The sequence below is a fragment of the Silurus meridionalis genome, chromosome 14 (genome assembly GCF_014805685.1).
Source record: "Silurus meridionalis isolate SWU-2019-XX chromosome 14, ASM1480568v1, whole genome shotgun sequence".
Taxonomy (NCBI): Eukaryota; Metazoa; Chordata; class Actinopteri; order Siluriformes; family Siluridae; genus Silurus; species Silurus meridionalis.
Genome location: NC_060897.1, coordinates 4,135,209 through 4,155,341, shown reverse-complemented (window position 1 = coordinate 4,155,341; position 20,133 = coordinate 4,135,209). Strand labels below are relative to the sequence as shown.

The window sequence follows — 20,133 nt, the reverse complement described above, 5'->3', positions numbered from 1 at the left end:
GAGAAGAGCCTGTAGAGGTGGAGGTACATGCTGGAAAGAAAAGAAATGAGAGTCAGTAGGAGTAAGAGTACATGTGTGTAAATGAGAGGGAGGGCAGTGGAGTGGTGCAGAGAGGTTCAGGTACCTGTGGTCAACAGTGCAAAGTAATGGAGAGTGTGTTAGAGAAGTGAGGAAAAGAGTGCAGGCAGGGTGGAGTGGGTGGAGAAGAGTGATAGCAGGAGTGATTTGTGATAGAAGAGTATCTGTGAGAGTGAAAGGGAAAGTTTATAGGACTGTGGTGAGACCTGAGATGTTGTATGGTTCAGAGACAGTGGCATTGAGTAAAAGACAGGAGGTGGAGCTGGAGGTAGCAGAGCTGAAGATGTTGAGGTTTTCATCGGGAGTGACAAAGATGGACAGGATTAGAAACAAGTTTATGAGAGGGACAGCGCATGTAGGACGTTTTGGAGACAAGGTGAGTGGTGTGTGATTGAGATGGTTTGGACATGTGCAGAGGAGGGGCATGGGATATATCAGTAGGAGAATGCTGAGGATGGAGCCACCAGGAAGGAGGAAAAGAGGAAGATCAAGGTTTTGGAACTGAGTAAAGAAAGCATGTCATGAATAAATGTGTGACCTTGAAGGTTTGAATTTCACCTCTTTTATATTTAATTATTTATGTTTACAAATCTATCTATCTATTTATCTATCTATCTATTTATCTATCTATCTATCCACACAGCTAGCAACAAAGAATTCTATCTATCTATATCTATCTATCTGTTTTGGAAGGTGAGAGGATGCCTGAGGAATGGAGAAGGAGTGTGCTGGTACCGATCTTCAAGAATAAGGAGATGTGCAGACCTGCAGTAACTACAGGAGAATAAAGTTGATCAGTCACACCATGAAGTTATGGGAAAGAGTAGTGGAAGCCAGGCTGAGAGAAGAGGTGACCATCTGTGAGTGACAGTGTGGTTTCATGCCAAAAAGAGCACCACAGGCGCATTATTTTCTTTGAGAATGTTGATGGTATTGTATGAGAAAGTCAGGTGTGTTAGAGAAGTATGTGAGGGTGGTGGAGGTCATGTATGAGGACAGTGGGACAGCAGTGAAGTGTGCAGTAGGAATGACAGACTGGTTTAAGGTGAAGGTTGGACTGCATCAAGGATCGGCTCTGAGCCCTTTCCTGTTTGCAGTGGTGATGGACAGGTTGAGGGACGAGGTCAGAGGCATCTCTGTGGACTGTGATGTTTGCGGATGATATTGTGATTTGTGGTGAGAGTAGGCAGAAGGTTGAGAAGAGCCTGTAGAGGTGGAGGTACATGCTGGAAAGAAAAGAAATGAGAGTCAGTAGGAGTAAGAGTACATGTGTGTAAATGAGAGGGAGGGCAGTGGAGTGGTGCAGAGAGGTTCAGGTACCTGTGGTCAACAGTGCAAAGTAATGGAGAGTGTGTTAGAGAAGTATGTGAGGGTGGTGGAGGTCATGTATGAGGACAGTGGGACAGCAGTGAAGTGTGCAGTAGGAATGACAGACTGGTTTAAGGTGAAGGTTGGACTGCATCAAGGATCGGCTCTGAGCCCTTTCCTGTTTGCAGTGGTGATGGACAGGTTGAGGGACGAGGTCAGAGAGGCATCTCTGTGGACTGTGATGTTTGCGGATGATATTGTGATTTGTGGTGAGAGTAGGCAGAAGGTTGAGAAGAGCCTGTAGAGGTGGAGGTACATGCTGGAAAGAAAAGAAATGAGAGTCAGTAGGAGTAAGAGAGTACATGTGTGTAAATGAGAGGGAGGGCAGTGGAGTGGTGCAGAGAGGTTCAGGTACCTGTGGTCAACAGTGCAAAGTAATGGAGATGGTTTGGACATGTGCAGAGGAGGGGCATGGGATATATCAGTAGGAGAATGCTGAGGATGGAGCCACCAGGAAGGAGGAAAAGAGGAAGATCAAGGTTTTGGAACTGAGTAAAGAAAGCATGTCATGAATAAATGTGTGGCCTTGAAGGTTTGAATTTCACCTCTTTTATATTTAATTATTTATGTTTACAAATCTATCTATCTATCTATCTATCTATCTATCTATCTATCTATCTATCTATCTATCTATCTATCTATCTATCTATCCACCCAGCTAGCAAAAAGAATTCTATCTATCTATCTATCTATCTATCTATCTATCTATCTATCTATCTATCTATCTATCTATCTATCTATCCACCCATCTAGCAAAAATAATTCTATCTATCTATCTATCTATCTATCTATCTATCTATCTATCTATCTATCTATCTATCTATCTATCCAGCTAGTAATAAAGAATTCTATCTATCTATCTATCTATCTATCTATCATCTATCATCTATCTATCTATCTATCTATTCTATCTATCTATCTATCTATCTATCTATCTATCTATCTATCTATCTATCTATCTATCATCTATCATCTATCTATCTATCTATCTATCTATCTATCCACCCAGCTAGCAACAAAGAATTCTATCTATCTATCTATCTATCTATCTATCTATCTATCTATCTATCTATCTATCTATCTATCTATCTATCTATCTATCTATCTATCTATCTATCTATCTATCTATCTATCTATCTATCTATCTATCTATCTATCTATCTATCTATCTATCTATCTATCTATCATCTATCATCTATCTATCTAATCATAACGGCCCTCAGCAGTTTCCTCGGGGAAGGGACCGGCGCAACGCATGCGCAGTACGCTCTTAACGGACGTTAGTCGTGTTGTGGCGCATGCGCAGTGAGTCTCCCACTCAATTGTGCGGTATTTTGGTGTGTTGAATCGGGAGACGTTTTGGGTGCAGCGCCGGAGCGGAGACTTCAGCAGAACCTTCTTCCGCTACATTTCTCTCCGACCACAGCCAGCATGCCTCGGGAGATTATCACGCTGCAGCTGGGACAGTGCGGGAATCAGAGTAAGGCTCGTTGGGAAGCGTTTAGTTTTTCGTTGAGACGAGCTGAAGTTAGCATGTTAGCATTCCTGGGGCTAGCGGTGTTAGCATAGCTCAAATGTACCGACTGTTGTTAAGTCTACAGTCCTGACGAGATGCTGGGAATATATGTGTGAATGAAATTAGTTTCTTTATATATGTTACAAGGTGAAAATAGTACTTTTTAATCCACCTTTATTTATACTGCTGTTTTTTTGTTGTTGTTGTTTTCTTTATTTAAGGGTGTACTGTAAGAGGCGCGCGCGCTGAAGGTGTAACTCACGCGCACATTTTATGCAACTTCATGCGTTTATAACACACCATAGCTTTCTATTTTACTCAAAGAATACAGCCAATAGTCTATATTATTAATGCTTTACCCTTATCTTTACAAGTGTAGTGAAATAAACCTGATGCTCTGTAGGAAATAGTGGCAAACGAAGCAAAAGTGGTGTTTTCATGATATAAATGAAGTAATGCAAAACCAGTCAATATAGTTATCAATTAATAATTCAGGACAAATGCACCCGAAGGCCATTTGTGTAAAGATATTATTCAATAAAGATGACTTGAGTAATCAACTATATTATCTAACTATTATATAATGTTTATATCACAACTTTTCATGTCATTGAGTCCCCAATATAATTATCAGTGCAAAATCAATTACACCACATGTGCAAAAGTACCTGACTTTTATAGGACAGGTCTTCTTCAAATGTGAGAGCAAAAGAAAATAATTTTCCCTTTGGAGAAACAAACCTGTTCCAGCATGACGACGCAGCATTGGAAGATCTTCTGCTATAGAGCTCTGACCCACAGCCGTAAGGAACACCTTTGTGGTGAATGTGATTGACCCTCAAATCTCACCTGACCCTCAAGTCTAGTGGAATATCTTTCCAGAAGTGTGGAGGTTATTTTAACAGAGAAATTGGATGTCCAGAAAGTGCATATGACTTAGTGTCCACAAACTTTTGTGCAATATAATACGTTAATATCTCGTTTCTGGTCAAATTCAGTTATAACAACTGAAAAATTGTTCTGGCACTTGTCGCATAATCGGAAATCGACACCGACTCTCACAATGAAACCCGTAGGCGATTCAGTCTCGCAGTAAAACAGATGAAGAGCTTGCCAACAGCGATATAGAGAGCCCTCCAAAGCGCTCTCTTTCATTGGTCTCATTGTGATTAAGAATGATATCAAGAAGCCTGGAAAGTAGGGCTGAGCGATATGGTGAAAAAGTTTTTTCTTTTTCAGAATGCAATTCATGACTTCAGTTTGTGTTTAATTATTCAACTTCAACGACAACATGACTGAAGTAACATTGTCTTTATTAGTAGTTTGAAAAATGATCTGGTTAAAGAGTGTTGTATTTTTAGTGGGCACGCCGTTAATAAAGTGGTCATCATGTTGAACAAACAAATTCTCGAGTTAAATATATTTACAGAAGATTTGAGTGGAATACTGTTGGTCCCCAAGTTAAGATTTTTTTATTGTCTTGGAGCGATACGACAAAATTGTAAAAAATAGTAAAAATTTCAGGCAGGCAGCAGTGTAGGATGTATGATACGTCAGACGGGCAGCTGGGATGAGCGTAACTCTTGCACTGTGAGACGCCACACTCTCGCTAGCGGTGGACGGAGTAAAGTTGTCTCAGTGTGTATTTGTGTTCTGCTTCAAACAGCAGTAATATCACGTCTTCCAAAAATGAAAATAAATCAGCCTGAAGCAGGAAACACTGTCACAGTTATAGCACCATCTTCGACTTATAACGTAACGTATCTCCATCGTTAGTAGAGGAATACATGCATTAAATTAAATATTGCGCAATTTAAATGAAGCATGAACACAGTACAAGAAATTACCCTTTTAACCAACGTTAACGTCTCATTCTACTCAAAAAGGCAATCAAGCAAATTAAAAGGAGTAGTATTATCAACAGCAGGGCTGCAACTAGCGATTATTCCGATCATTGATTAATCAGACGATTATTTTATTGTTGTTAATCGATTAATCGGATAAAAACTTTAATTTTTAAATGAGATGTTTTGCTTTTATAACTATATAAAATGCTAATTCAGGGTTTCTATGCATAAGTGTACTTAAACATACTGATTTTAATTAAGACATTTTAAAGTTTTAAGTAGCTGATTGTTGAGGAGTGCATGAGGGATTTCTCCTTTGAAAAAATTCACTCATGCTGGGTTGTTTCTTTCTGAACAAAACAAAACAAAACCTGCATTTGAGTGTGCAAGGTGAAGGTGAAACAATTTGTGTAACTCAACATCTGTATTGTTTTGCACATGGCAAGTTGAAAACCATGTTGACAGCGAATTATGTCGATTTTAGCAATTAGTTGTATTATCTGCTCTAATTAACAGTAATTTTAGCTTTAAGCAGTTTTCCCCATTCAGCTCTTTGTCGCAGATCCTGAGTTAAATTAGTGGTGCTTCCACTACCGGTTCCAAGAGACATCCAGCATATTTTGCATTTGACACGTTTGTTCAACGTCTGACCTGTCAAATCTAAACAATCCCCAAACCACAGAGGAAACGTTATGACGTTAGACAATATTTTTACATTACTTTTCACATACACGTGATGGGGCTTATTTGAAACAACGGCAAAGCTGAACATTAAACCCTCATCCTTTGTGTTAATTGGTCACATTCATCACATTTGGGTAATGAAAGCGTTCTCACGTGTCAATTTGTTGCAGTTGGTTTCGAGTTCTGGAAACAGCTGTGTGCGGAGCACGGCATCAGCCCCGAGGGCATCGTGGAGGAGTTCGCCACCGAGGGCACGGACCGGAAAGATGTGTTCTTCTATCAGGTAACAAAATCCATACAGAGGTTTCGAATCTCTGACTCAGTGTATATCAATATACCTGCGTAGGATCAAATGTTTGTAGACACCTGACTTATCAGAGCTGTAAGTTGTTCCCACATAGATATCTTTCTCTATGCTGGAACTTATATGCCCCAAAACCTTCACCAGCACGATTGTGTTCCTGAAGCTCCCTGTGCTCCATGTGGTCATGGTGTGCTGAGGTGGGAGTAGGACAATCAAGTGTCCTCCACAGAGCCATGATCTCCCAATGAACACCTTTTGGGATGAACTAGAATTTCTTTGACATCCCAACAATGATTGCTGATCTCACTAATGCTGTTGTAGCTGAAAGAGCACAGCTTTCCACGGCTGCTCTTTAATCTAGAGGAAAGTCTTCCCAGAAGAGTGAAAGTTACGAAAAGAGCAAGCAGGCCTAAATAAGGAACGTGTTCATTTCGGATTTCCATTAAAGATCATTAAACCTGGTTAGTGAAGCAAAATCAGGAGGAGCAGAAGATGCACAGAAATGATGGTATTAGAGATGATGACCAGTAGAGGGAGCCGGACCCAAAGTGTTCCCAAGGTAAAGCAAACATTCGGATGTACAGTAGGTTAGACTCCAAAGTGGTTGTGGATTTTCGACCTGTTCCAGAAACAGTGTGTACTGCTTATGTGCACAACTGCGTCTACCTTAATTCAGTTTATTTTTATTTGTATAGAGCTTTTAATAATTGTCATTGACTCAAAGCAGCTTCTACACATAATGTCTTCATAAAGAATGAATAAGAATGTATTTATTTAAAGTGTAAGATTGTCCCTGATGAGTGAGCCGATGGCGACTGTGTCAAGAAAAAATTCCCAGAGATGGCATAAGGAAGAAACCTTGAGAAGAACCAAGACTCAAGAGGGAACCTCATCCTCATCTGGGTGGCACCAAATGCCCATTCATTAGAGCTAATTGATGTTGAGGTGTGCAGTGATTATGATCAAATGCAAACTGTAGTCCTGAGTCAGTGTAGCAGACTGTTGACATTAAGTACAGTCCAAATCCATCCTCGATGCTTTGGTGTTACTCCGTAATTTCATGGATCTCCAGACTGTAAATGTGAAAACATCCCCAGCTGCATAGAGTGGCCTCCAATTCAAGAGAACACCAGAGGCTGGGATGAATCGGGAGATCTGAGCAGAGAAGAGGGGCAGGAACAGTGGTCACTGGTACCTCAGGAGCATGTATCAATGGAAGCTAATAACAGGTTTATGTATAATTTCATCCAGAGGCAGCATATATAAAGAGAAAAACAATGGGCCTAAGACAGATCCTTGCGGAACAAAAAAACTTTACCCATTATTTCAAAAGTTGCACTAAGGTCAAGCAAAACAAGTAAAGAAACAACCCTCTGACTGATGTAGGCTAATATCATAGCTCCTGTGTGGAAAAACTATCTTAAAGAACCTATGCTTTCCTAAAAAGCTAATATATCAAAGAAACTAGAGTTGCATATTATAAAATTGTAAATATTCAATATAATGTTGTCACTACCCAATCTGTACTGGAAATTGTTCTTGATTTGTGATTCTCTTGATATAAATACACTTAAAAAAAAAAAAATCAATTGTGTAATCAATTAAATCAGCACAAGTGGAATAATTACATTAAAGTTTGTTAGACTCCATTTGGGTAATACAGCTGTGTATGTAAGTGTGTGTGTTTTGTATGTTAAAAAAAAATCGAATCTAATATCAAATTTTCTAAAGATATGTTCTACTAATTTCAACATACTTTCACAAATATCTTCATTAAAGAAACACACCACATAGTTATTTATTTATTCATTTTATCGATTCATAAATTGTCAGGAATTTCTGCTTTTAAATGAAATTCTTGAAGCTGTGCAACAACAATGGTCATGCAGTTTAGTTCCACCAGCAACATTCATCCAAAATACTTTGTATCATGGGTTTGAACGCTTTTTTTCTATGTGCCATGTCTCCCCCTACAGGCGGACGACGAGCACTACATCCCCCGAGCCGTTCTCCTGGACCTGGAGCCTCGAGTCATCCACACCATCTTGAACTCGCCCTATGCTAACCTATACAACCCTGAGAACATCTACCTCTCCGAGCATGGAGGAGGAGCAGGAAATAACTGGGCCAGCGGCTTCTCTCAGGTTCAGCAGCCTCTTAAACATGCTCTGGTGTTTTTTTTTTTTAACACCGCATTTCATTAGCGTGTGTGTCCAGTTGAAGCGCTTAAACTTGGTTGTTTTTGTTGTTTTTTTTTTTTCCAGGGGGAGAAGATCCATGAGGACATCTTTGACATCATAGATCGAGAAGCAGATGGCAGTGACAGTCTGGAGGTGTGCACAAGAACATATGCGTTCTTATTATTTTTCTTCTTCCTCTAATTGTATTCATAAGAATCATGTCTAGAACAATTATTTAAAAAAATTATATATATATTTTTTAATTAATTATTTTTTATTTTTTACTAGTTTGTCATAATTTCTTTTTCTATTTTACGATAAAGATGGAAGATTGTTGTATTATTGCAGTATAAAAGATTATTGTATGGAATGTAGGGATGCGCATCTCCGTAACTGAGGCCCATGCAATTCACATCTCAGTGCATAGCCAATGATACGATACACTAAGGTACATAAGAAGCAGCTACCGATGCGACACGGTTCACAATTACGACGTAGTGAGATCCAATGGAAAAATATGAGTCTGTGCAATATGCTACAAATAGTTCGCTTTTATTTCTTTGGTTCAGACAGACATCAATTTACTTAAGTGTCTGTATATCTGTATTCTATGTGACTTTCAGGACACGTCTCGGTCTCCGTAGTGTTGTGATACATCGCATTCACGTAGCAGCAGTGGTGCTGAGAGAACGCGCTTGAGAAACAGACATTTGTTTTTCCCTAAATAATAAAAGGATAGCGCTTCTTCTAATAATTATATATAAATAAAGCGATGCAAATATGTTCAAAATGATGGATCGTGATACGATCGCCAATGTGTAACGTGCAACGTTTAAATCGATGCATCGTTAACTTTTTTATATATGCGTGTGCGCCATAAACCAGATCTGAAATTCTCCTGATGTCATTCTTTCCGGTTCGACCTGTGCCCTGATCACCTCCAGATGGAGCAGTGACGTGCTTTGATTCCCGCAACTAGTTGTACGGCTCTGTATTCGTGTCGCAGACATTTGTATACACGTGTATACATACACCGTGCGCAGAGAGGGGGTTATTACACAGCTTTTTTTCCCCTTTTAATTCACAAGCGGAAACGTCCCACCCAGTAAATAAATAAGAGACCCAGCTTTTTTTTTTTTTTTTGCAATTACACGGTTACTCAATTCCTTAACTTTAGTGTCGTGTGTGTGTGTGTGTGTGTATTCACCTAATACAGTCCTTATGGTCTTATCCTGTAGTGTACAGTGTGCAGCTGCCTACACACACACACACACACACACACACTAACTGTTGTGCTATTTGTGTTTCAGGGATTTGTGCTGTGTCACTCTATTGCTGGAGGCACAGGATCTGGTCTTGGCTCCTACCTTTTGGAGAAACTTAATGACAGGTTACCACACACACACACACACACACACACACACACACACACACACACACTGTACTCCGCCTCATTTATTCATTCCCATTGTTGTGCTGTAACTCTACACTGCTGCTTGAGTTTCCACCCTGCGCATTGTCAGTATCCAGGTGAGGATAATCAAAAGCCGTCCGTGTAATGACCTACTTCTTTTCCGCGTGTTACAGCGCACACACGGCGTCACACACGCACAACTATATCGCGCACACGCCTTTTCTCGCTCTGATGATTTATCAGGAAACATGCTAGCAGAGCCTTCGTTTACCCTCCACTCGTTAATTAGAAAGGAAACACAACAGGAAACTATTTTTTATTTGTAAATAAAACATATATACGTGTGTATTCTTTCCCTTCAATTATTGAACACTTCTAGAAACAAAACAAATTCAGTGCAGACCTCATCTGTGACTCCGTATTAATAATTTTAAAGTAATCAGACAATTAAGGTACCACAGCATCGTCCAAATCCGACTGGTCGGATTTATTTTCCACAAGCTATAAACAGTTTTATATTAATGCTTCCGTTTCTGTTGTGACACTTATACAGTACACAGAGACTCTTATGGAGGACATGTCATATACACAGTAATCTAATGTAGTTATTTGAGGTCAACCGATACCGATAGGCTAGGCTGGATCCTACCTGCCGATAACCGATTCATAAAAATGTGCTAAAAGAAATATGAATATATGAATGAATAAATATAATTATTTAACAAATACATTTGAAATATTAAATATAATGCGCTATGCGTGCAGTGCGCAGTCTCGCGTGAAAACTAACAGCACGCGGCGTCAGTGATTCTCCTCTAGAGGCCGCTCTCGTAATGGTCGCGGCCCGGAAAAACTATCGGTATGGGTTTTTGGCATATAGTTCCAGCATTTTTTTTTTCTTTGTAAGGAAATGTTTATTGAACATGAATGGAAGGATTTGTAGCATTTATTTTCTGTGTTTGTTTTATGTCTATGTTTTAAAAAAAAACAATAGCGTGTGCTATAATTCCTCCCAACCAAGTTTTAGGCTGATGGTATCCCAAGTTTGCAACCCAGTGTTAATTTATTCATTGATGGAGACTTCGAAGCACTTTTGTACTTTGCTCTGGATAAGGGCATCTGCTAAATGCTTAAAATGTAAACGGAGGAAGTCTCCATTGTCAGGTTATTTTTTTCTTTTCTTTTGGGATGCTGGCACGAAAAGCGGATAAGAAATAAATAAAAAAACTTATTCCCGATATTTTTCTGGTATACAAAGAAAAAAGGTGGTCACAGTGATTGATTTGCAGATCAGGTTGTATTACATGACCCTGCCTAAATAAACATGGTGCTGATCTTTCTAAGACAATGAACCACATTGTTTAGTTTTTCTCCACATCTTCTTCCATCTCTCTTCCTCTCACTTCAACACACCCCCTCCACTGCACCCCCCAACTTTAGATATCCCAAGAAGCTGGTGCAGACCTACTCTGTGTTTCCTAACCAGGATGAAATGAGTGATGTGGTTGTGCAGCCCTACAACTCCCTGCTCACCCTCAAAAGACTGACCCAGAATGCAGACTGTGTGGTGAGCTCACACACACACACACACACACACACACACACACACACACACACATGCAAGAGAGTGTATAAATATATATACACAAATTAACAAAGTCAACACAAGCTGAAAGTGTGCAGAGTAGAACAGGGCGTCTCTCTTTTCTCCACCGCTCGCCCAGCTAACTGCACATTTCCTCTTTCGGCCCTCGCAGTTACTCGATCCGGCTCTCAAGACAGACCTCTCTTTCTTCCCCTCTTCACTTCCGCTCCCCCCCAAAAAAAAAACCCTAGCACAGGGGGAAAAAACAGAGGAGAGGAAGACAGTTCTGTTCTAGTATTTTCCTCAGATATTATTGCAAATATGTATTACAAAAAAATATCATTTTTGCATATAATCTTTCTATCTGGATGGAAAAAAATAATAATAAAGTTTTATTCTTATATGCATTAAAAAAAAAATTTCTTCCCGTTATAATTTTCCTCGCGTTTGTTTGCCTAGTTTATTTTTTATAAATGTTTTTCTTCCACATTAAATGCTTCTCGTTATCTGGAAAAAAAATCAAATAGAAAAATACTCGATACAAACAAAAGTACACTCGACTTTTTTCCACCAGCCACGTGGCCCAAAAATGTTAACACAAACTTGAAAGCACACAATTGTATATGATGCGCTAGAATGAGATGAGAATGTTGTAACAACGATAAAAAAGCTATGCGGCCCTAATCTAGAGGCACTGTTCATAAACTGTAAACCTTTCTACTCGCCGCGAGAGTGTACGTTCCTTCAGACGTGTGTGTGAGCGCAGCGCTGCAACAGCTGGTGGAACATATAACTGAAACGGAGCATCACTAATGAAGCAGAGCAGGATTTACAAGCCTGCTTCGATTGAACTGACTGGAGTGTTTTTGACGCTGCAGTCACCGACCTGGACGAGCTCAAGGAGACTGTAAATTCATACATCAGTTTCTGTGAGGATATGCGCATCCCCACCAGGTCATTCTTATCATTCCGTAATGATAAACCGTGGTTTACTGGGAAATTCAAAAAGCTTCATCATGCCAAAGAGGATGCTTACAGAAGTGGGGGTAGAATCTTGTATAACCAGGCCAGGAACAAACTAACAAAAGAGATCAGATTGACTAAAAAAAAACCTACTCTGAAAAGCTGACAAAAACAGTTTTCAGCCAATGACCCAGCATCAGTATTGACTGATCTGAGGAACATCACCAAGTACAAGACACCACCCCCACAGTCTGTGGAGAATCAACAACCCTCTCTGATCTGCACTTCACAAATTCACCTACCCACCATGGGACTGCATTATATACTGCAACATCTTGACAGTCCTGGGACCTACGCAAGGATCTTGTTTGTGGACTTCATTTCGGCCTTTAATGCCATCACTCCTGCCCACCCCAATCTCTCAGTAGATTACCAGCTTCCTGACAGACAGGCAGCAGATAGTGAGGCTGGGCAAACTCACATCCAGGTCTCACACTATGAGCACTGGTGCTCCCCAGAGTTGTGTTGTCTTCCCACTGCTCTTCTCACTGTACACAAACGACTGCACCTCTAAAAACCCCTCTGTCAAGCTCCTGAAGTTTGCGGACGACACTACAGTCCTCGGCCTCATCCAGGATGGAGACGAGTCTGCTTACAGACAGGAGGTTAAAGAGCTGGCTGTCTGGTGCAACCACCACAACCTGGAAATTCAACCTGCCACAGGAGTTGCTGAAACAATTCTTCTCGGCCATCATAGAGTCTGTCCTGTGTAGATCTATAACTGATTATATTGGTTCAGCTACTAAATCAGACATCAAGAGGCTACAGCGGACGGTCAGGACTGCTGAGAGGATTATTGGTGCCCCACCGCCCAATCTCCAAGATCTTTACTCAGAGCTACAGAGGGCCGACCACCAGGACAGCCAGGCACAGTTTTTTTTCTGAAGGCTATAATCAGCATGGACAATTGAAATATTCAGAACTACACATTGTCCATCATAACTGACACGTTTGTACATAGAATCCAAATGGTCCATTTGTAAACACTTGTTAATAACATGTACATTTATTTAACAACTTTTTTACTCTGTATATATTGCATTATTTAACTGTCTGGTTTACTATTCTGTTACACTGCCTGTACTTCTGCACTGAAAGCTCCTGACGCCAAGTCAAATTCCTTGTGTGTGTGTAAGCATAGCTGTAAGTTCATGGTCCCTGAACTCTTCTCATAACGCTGTGTGAACGTGTAGAAAGCTGCAACATTGTGGTCATTCCCTCTAAAAATCAAACCAGTGTACAGAGCAGTCGTGGATTAGTTAACGTGATTATCCGATGTTTGAAGGCCGTGCTGGCTTCATCGAGTTAAAACGGCCGGCAGGCAAGGTTCGATTTCTTCTCATGCAGATTCAGTTAGTGCAGGAACTAACGAGTCTGATGAAATCGTACTAGCGAGGAAGTTCTCATGCTGTTCCTCCTCTCTTTCGTTCTTTTTTAGTCCCCAGCTTTGTGTTCTTTTATGTAGCTTTATGTTGTTTAATGTAGCACCAGGGTTCTGGAGGAACGTTGTCTTATTTCATATGGTGGAAATGACAAAGCGACCTGACTTTTGACTTGATTTCACTTGATTTTTGACTTTACTTTTGACTTTTCTTTTGACTTGATTTACTTTTGATTTGATTTCACTTGACTTTGACTTGATTTGATTTGACTTGACATGACCTGACCGTGTATTAGCGGACGATATGTAACATGTCCAGGTTAGCAGTGCATATAGTGACCCCCAAAAAAAAATCTAAAAATAACAGTCTTTATTAAACAGTCTAAAACTAAAAATGTCCAAATGAAAAAATATAAATTTTAGGAATTAAAAAAGTCTGTCTTTTAAATTTGCTGTCTTAATTTTTTGATGTCCATATAAGGCTACATCTAACGCTCTTTGAAATGCTCCCGCAGCACTTTCGAATTTTTTTGTTGTTGTTTCAGAGGTGTTATAGGTCTTTGTTTCACTGGTCCAAATATAATTAGTTGTTTTACGATTCCAAACGAGGCCAACATGCAACATCCAATCAGCTTTTTGTTATTATCAGGAATCTCTCTTTTGGCCTGTACACCAGGGCTCTGTTAAAGCCAGTCGCTAACAACGTGTTTGTGTGTTTTTGCAGTTGTGATGTAGGTCTTAAATTTCATTCTTAAAGATCTTAAAAAGTCTTAAATTTGATTTGGTGAGACCTGCAGAAACCCGGATTTGAATAAATGGCACATATATAATCATGTTTTCTGTCTCTGTCTCAGGTGGTGCTGGATAACACGGCTCTGAACAGAATCGCTACAGACAGACTGCACATCCAGAATCCCTCATTCTCTCAGATCAACCAACTGGTGAGACAACGCGATGTGTTTATATTTACATTAATGTAATTTGCCTTTATCTAGATGCCCTAATTCAGAGCAACTTACATTGATCTCATTCATACATTCAACTGAGCAGTTATGGGGTAAAGGGCCTTGCTCAGGGGCCCAGAAGTGGCAGCTTGGTGTGGCTGGGATTTGAACTCAAGACCTTCGGATCAAGTAATTGTAAGAGCGCTCACATTTATTATAGCCACACTGGGGAAAGCTCACGTGATACAGTCACAGTCAAGCAATCCGTGATAAATAAATGGCTGACACTCGAAAAAGACGGCGAAACCGGTTGCGCGAGTGTGAAGCCTCATCAGAAAAACGTCTTTCACGTTCGAGAAGTTTGTATCCGTGAAATCTGTGTACTTTTCCCCTGCGGGTTGCGACGGCAGCATTGCTTACCTAGTTAAAGGCTCATTTTCTTCCAATCTCATGGATGGACCTGAACTTATTAACACAGCTTGTATTGTTCTCATTTTTTTTTTCACCCAGGCAACAAAAAGACGAATAATAAATCATAGCCCCACGTTATGTAATCGCACCCCCTAGGCTTATTATTAAGCATATTGTTCAGTACTCATGCATTATTCAGAAAGTACAGTGAGACTAATAGGACATTTGTTTAGGAATGTAAGTGTGGGCTAAACCACAGATTCTAGCGCTCTCACTCATCAGTAATGCCCGTAAAAAATCACCACTTGTTCTTTCATCCCCATTAAGGACGGCTTTATAGATTCCGTTCCAATATTTATCGTCTTGACAGCTCAGCTGTGAGGAATTCTTTTCCTCGTCAAAGATGGGAATCGGAGTACACACTGAACTCGCAAATCGTTCAGTGTGTGTGCTTTCAATTCAGTTTACTTTGATTAGATTTGAGGGACTTCAATCCAGTGTCCGTCTCAGATCAATAATGTTGATATGAGAGTCTCAGAATGATTCGTTATTGAAAACACAGCATTGTTGAATTATTGGATCTGATTGGTTGATTCATTTTCTGTCACCAGATCACATGGTTATATTAAAGAGCTCGTTCTGATCCATTATCATCTCTACTGTAAAGGCGAATTGTAAACTTTATAGAAGGAACGAAGCTGTACGTTTCAAAACATCTCGAGGATATAGAAGGTTACGTTGTGGTTGCTTTGTAACATCATATTCTGTTATTTAATTGTTTTAAACGTGAGGTGATAACAGGAGCTATAGCTCACTGGCTAACAATATAAGTAACTATAGATGGATAAAAAGCACATTGTTTTATTCTAAGACTAATAACTGTAGGGGGAACAACACCTTCATGGCTGTACATACCGGTCCCGGAAGCACAGATGGATAACCTCTGGGAGGAAAGTTTTAACTTTTACTTCTCAGCATTTTGGCCGAGTGTGTAGCTTTAGCTGAAGAGCACAGCGGTTTTGCCTCGAGACTTTGATCGCCATGTGATCAGTGGTGTAGATCAGAAACCCGTCTCACCTGTCTGCCTCGAAAAAACTGCATTTCGGCATGCGGCCAGGAATGGACACACCTTCATAACTGAGACGGTGCACAGTGAGGTTCAACTCAAAGCACAAATTCATATTCTTGTTTTTTTTTTTTTTTTTTTTTTATTGCATTGATTGAAATTTGTGTGACGACCATATTAAAAAAAGTATGCACAGCATTTAAAAAAGTATAAATCGGATACAAGTCAGCATTTGCATTCCTTTTTAACATATTCGCTTTTTTATTTACTTATATTTATTAGTAGCTGTGCTATAGTTTTATTATTTAGAAAGTGACCAATAATTTGGGACCAGTATTTGATATGCAGATCGCTAAACTGTTTCTCGAGCGCGTTCTCTCTACGGAGAGCGAGGCGTGTCCTGAGAGTCGCATAGAATACAGATTTACATGGCAGAGGTAGAGCTGCATCTTCCCGCAGACAGAACAGGAAAAGAACGTCTGGCTTTATTTTTCATCTTTTTTTTCTGAAGCGAAGAAATAAAAGCGAACCGTCTGCACCGTATTGAATTGCACAGCATCATATTGTGTTAAATCGAGTCGAAATCGGTTGTTTTAAAAGAGGCAGATGTTAAGAGTGGTATGGAGATGGATGATCTGCTGTGGAGACCCCTATTGGGAGCAGCCAAAAAAAAGGATGATGAATAAAGTGCTGTTATGTGTTACTGTAGACTTTCTGTCAACTCGAACAGATCTGGTAATTTTACAAGTAGATTTCCCAGAGCAGCAGAATCCGAAATACTCAAACTTGCACGAGCAAGTCAGCAAAATCCCCCAGTTCTTATATTTGATTCAAACATTAAACCGAGATCTCGACCCCCATACAGGTGACGTCCCAAAGAGACAAGCCGATCATGTGTGTTTTTAACATACTGACTGGTTTTATTGTTTATAGATTGTTTTTTCTTCTGTTTTAGGTCTCCACCATCATGTCTGCCAGCACGACGACGCTTCGTTACCCTGGATACATGAACAACGATCTGATCGGTCTGATCGCGTCACTCATCCCCACTCCTCGTCTCCACTTCCTCATGACTGGTTATACACCGCTGACCACTGACCAATCAGTAAGTAGTTATTTACACATGCGAAGGTGTTCAATGGGATTGAGGTCAGAGCTCTATAGGAGGCTACTCAAGTTCTTCCACGCCAACCCCTGTAAAGCATATCTTCATGGACCTGGCATTTGAATAGGTTTGGTTCTCCTAGTTTAAGTGGATTCCATTTTACTGCATCCAGAGACCTATACAATTGTCTGCCTCCAAGTTTGTGCTTACAAGAACCCGATACGGCTCGGAAACAACGTTGGAGGCACACGGTTGTGCAGGACGTCTTTGAATGTCGTAGGCATATGAGAGATATTTTGCGTAACTTCTTTTGAACTCTGTAGGTAGCGAGTGTGAGGAAGACAACGGTCCTGGATGTGATGCGGAGACTCTTGCAGCCCAAGAACGTCATGGTGTCCACGGGGCGAGATCGTCAGACCAACCACTGTTACATCGCCATCCTCAACATCATCCAGGGAGAGGTGGATCCTACACAGGTACGCGTGTGTGCGTGAAAAATCCGAGCACTGTGCTGTTATGGGGGTCAACAAGTCGCCATTAAGATCGCGCTCTGTTTCTCTATCTGTCCCATCCATCAGGTCCACAAGAGCCTCCAGAGAATCCGAGAGAGGAAGCTGGCCAATTTTATCCCGTGGGGTCCCGCTAGCATTCAGGTAGCGCTCTCGCGCAAGTCCCCCTACCTGCCGTCGGCTCATCGCGTCAGCGGCCTCATGATGGCCAATCACACCAGCATTTCCTCGGTAAGCTCCGCCCCAAAGCCCTGCGATGTCATGCGCATGCGGTTTCATTCCTAATAGCACTTCTAAATGCTCGTTATGCTGCAATAGCTTGGCTTTCATCCGAGACTCAGGAACGTCACAGAGACGAAAACGCCCTTTCGGTGTACATTCCATTCGCATAACAGATAATTAGTGAATTGTATTTATTTATTTATTTTGTTTACAGAGAAACGCTTACGCCGCACCTTTTTTTCTCGCCGCTGGAAGTGAAACTAGGCGAAGCGTTTAGCCGTGAAGATTTGCCCCCAACCGAGGCGCTTCGCACGTTTCAGCCGTGTCATCAATTCTATTGATTAATTGGAATTAATTAAATATTATACACACACACACACACACAAAAACCCAACATTTAGAAATCAAAGAATAACCCGTCTACCCCAAAGGAAGAGGTTAAAGTAGCTTGAATAATCACTCGGTGCAGCAGTGGTGTCACAGAGGTTTTATAAAAACAAGGATTGTACCATTTGGGTTCCATGGGGGTGTCTGATTTCACATTGAACATCCAGGTTTTCTCCCTATACATAAATCTACAGCTTTTTATGGTAATGCTGTAAATAAAAATATGAAAAGAAAGAAGCTTTGGATTGGGATCGGATGTTGTACTAATGTATCTACGATTGTGTTGCCAAGTAATTCCCTTTTCCTCGCTCAGCTGTTCGAGAGGACGTGCCGTCAGTACGACAAGCTGCGCAAGCGCGAGGCTTTCCTCGAGCAGTTCCGCAAGGAGGACATATTCAAGGACAACTTCGACGAGCTGGACAACTCGCGTGAGGTCGTGCAGAACCTGATAGACGAGTACAGCGCCGCCACACGGCCCGACTACATCTCCTGGGGAGCACAGGAGCAGTAACACACACACACACACACACACTCACACACTCAGAGGCTCTGGACTTAAATGCTCATCTTCATTTCCTTGTTTGAATGTGTAAACAAGAGTGTGTGTGTGTGTGCACCAGAGTGTATCAGTCTTTCTCTTTCAGTCTATAGTAAAAACCTTTATCCTTCATTCCATACACACATTTACAGTAAGGACCACACACACATCCAGGGTCCTGAATAAGCAGATAAGGCAGGGTGGTCTCGCAAAACGGCTCTGTAGGGGGAAAAAAAGATAAACCCACTAAGGGAAAAAGGCAAAGAGAAGAAAAGATCCATTACTGCACTTTTCTGTTTTGCTCACTCTCTGTCTCACACACACACACACACTTTTTTCCTATCAGGAAGTGCTGTGGCTTTTCATGGATCGATCGTTCACTCGTCATGGAAGTTGGAAGCTTTTAATAAAGACGATTAATCTCGCTAATAATCACCATCCGTCTTCATCTCCAGCGGTTTCCCACCACAAGAATCCTTCAAATCAGGTCCCGGGTCATGCAGCTGATCCGAGTACAGAAACAAATCCCATGCATTTCAGTGTCCGAGCTCAGGAACGAGCAGATTAGTCGAATCAGACGTCTTCGAGCTCTTACATTCAGCAGGACTACGACTGTATCGTAGAAAACGCAAAGCTCTTTCTGAAAGCTTCACGGGTTCCTCAGTGTTGGCGTTAAGTCTCTCTATATATATATTTCGTCCCTTCTCGTGGTCTTTCCTGCGCAGCCGTGCGGTCTCTCGGAGCTACTCAGTCTCTCTCCATCCATTTTTTTTCTACTGTAAATAGTTGTGTTCACTCAAATAAATGATTTTTTAAGACAAGAGGTTTCACTGGTCGATTATTCACTTTTTATTGTTTGTTTTTTTCTGTGATTTAATCGTACAATTTACGATACCAAAAGTATTGGGACATCTGACTTTTCCAGCCGCATGCGCAAACAAAAATCAGAGGCACTCAGTTGCTTTCAGGACGTCTTTGGATGCAGCATGAGAATTAGGAGACCCAAACCAAAGCCATCTCCATGAAGAAGGTGAGTTTACATGAATTGGAGTGGAAGATCTCTCTGCTGTAGAGCCCCAAACCTTCTTGATTAACGTCTGAACGAGCACAGATCTCTACAAATCTAGTGGAACATCTTCCCAGAAGAGTGGAGGTTCTTATAAGAGCAAATGGAGATTGAATGTAGAAAGAGCAAACCATTGCAATGAAGCCACACTCACTGACATCTACTGACGTTCTTTTATCTTTTAATTCCAAAATTATACTCATGGGAAATGAGCACAGATCTACACACACACACACACACACACACACACTCTTTTGGAAAGATGTTTCAGTACATTGTTGAAAGTTATTCAAACAGGATTAAATGTGGGGGAAAAAAAGTCGAGCTGTAAATGTATTTGTGTCGTGTCTGGGAAAAGTTCAGGAATAAAAAATTTATATATTAATGTACACAGGAATTAGCCAATCAGAAAAATGGTGGGCGGAGCATGTGTTAAATATTGCTGCACTAGACTTGAAGGGGGGGTATTTGATGATGCTGTGAGATTAATTACTTTATTAATCTC

At 40.8% G+C, this 20,133-nt stretch overlaps 1 protein-coding gene across 1 annotated transcript; it reads left to right on the top strand.

The window, feature by feature from the left end:
• The first annotated feature begins 2,746 nt into the window (after window positions 1–2,746).
• tubg1 (tubulin, gamma 1) lies at window positions 2,747–19,383 on the top strand. Its single transcript, XM_046865613.1, has 11 exons — window positions 2,747–2,926; window positions 5,664–5,776; window positions 7,774–7,941; window positions 8,062–8,130; window positions 9,288–9,367; window positions 10,832–10,958; window positions 14,235–14,321; window positions 16,757–16,906; window positions 17,230–17,382; window positions 17,485–17,646; window positions 18,338–19,383. Exons 1-11 carry the CDS (start codon window positions 2,878–2,880, stop codon window positions 18,533–18,535), a joined length of 1,356 nt encoding a protein of 451 aa, XP_046721569.1. The 5' UTR covers window positions 2,747–2,877; the 3' UTR covers window positions 18,536–19,383.
• The last annotated feature ends 750 nt before the right edge of the window (window positions 19,384–20,133 follow it).

What these genes read in the sequence shown, in the direction of transcription:
- tubg1 (XM_046865613.1), top strand. Translation starts at nt 2,878, where the DNA reads ATGCCTCGGGAGATTATCACGCTGCAGCTGGGACAGTGCGGGAATCAG. An exon ending in AAGATGTGTTCTTCTATCAG is followed by an intron (nt 5,777 to 7,773) that starts GTAACAAAATCC and finishes CTCCCCCTACAG; the next exon opens with GCGGACGACGAGCACTACAT. An exon ending in GGGCCAGCGGCTTCTCTCAG is followed by an intron (nt 7,942 to 8,061) that starts GTTCAGCAGCCT and finishes TTTTTTTTCCAG; the next exon opens with GGGGAGAAGATCCATGAGGA.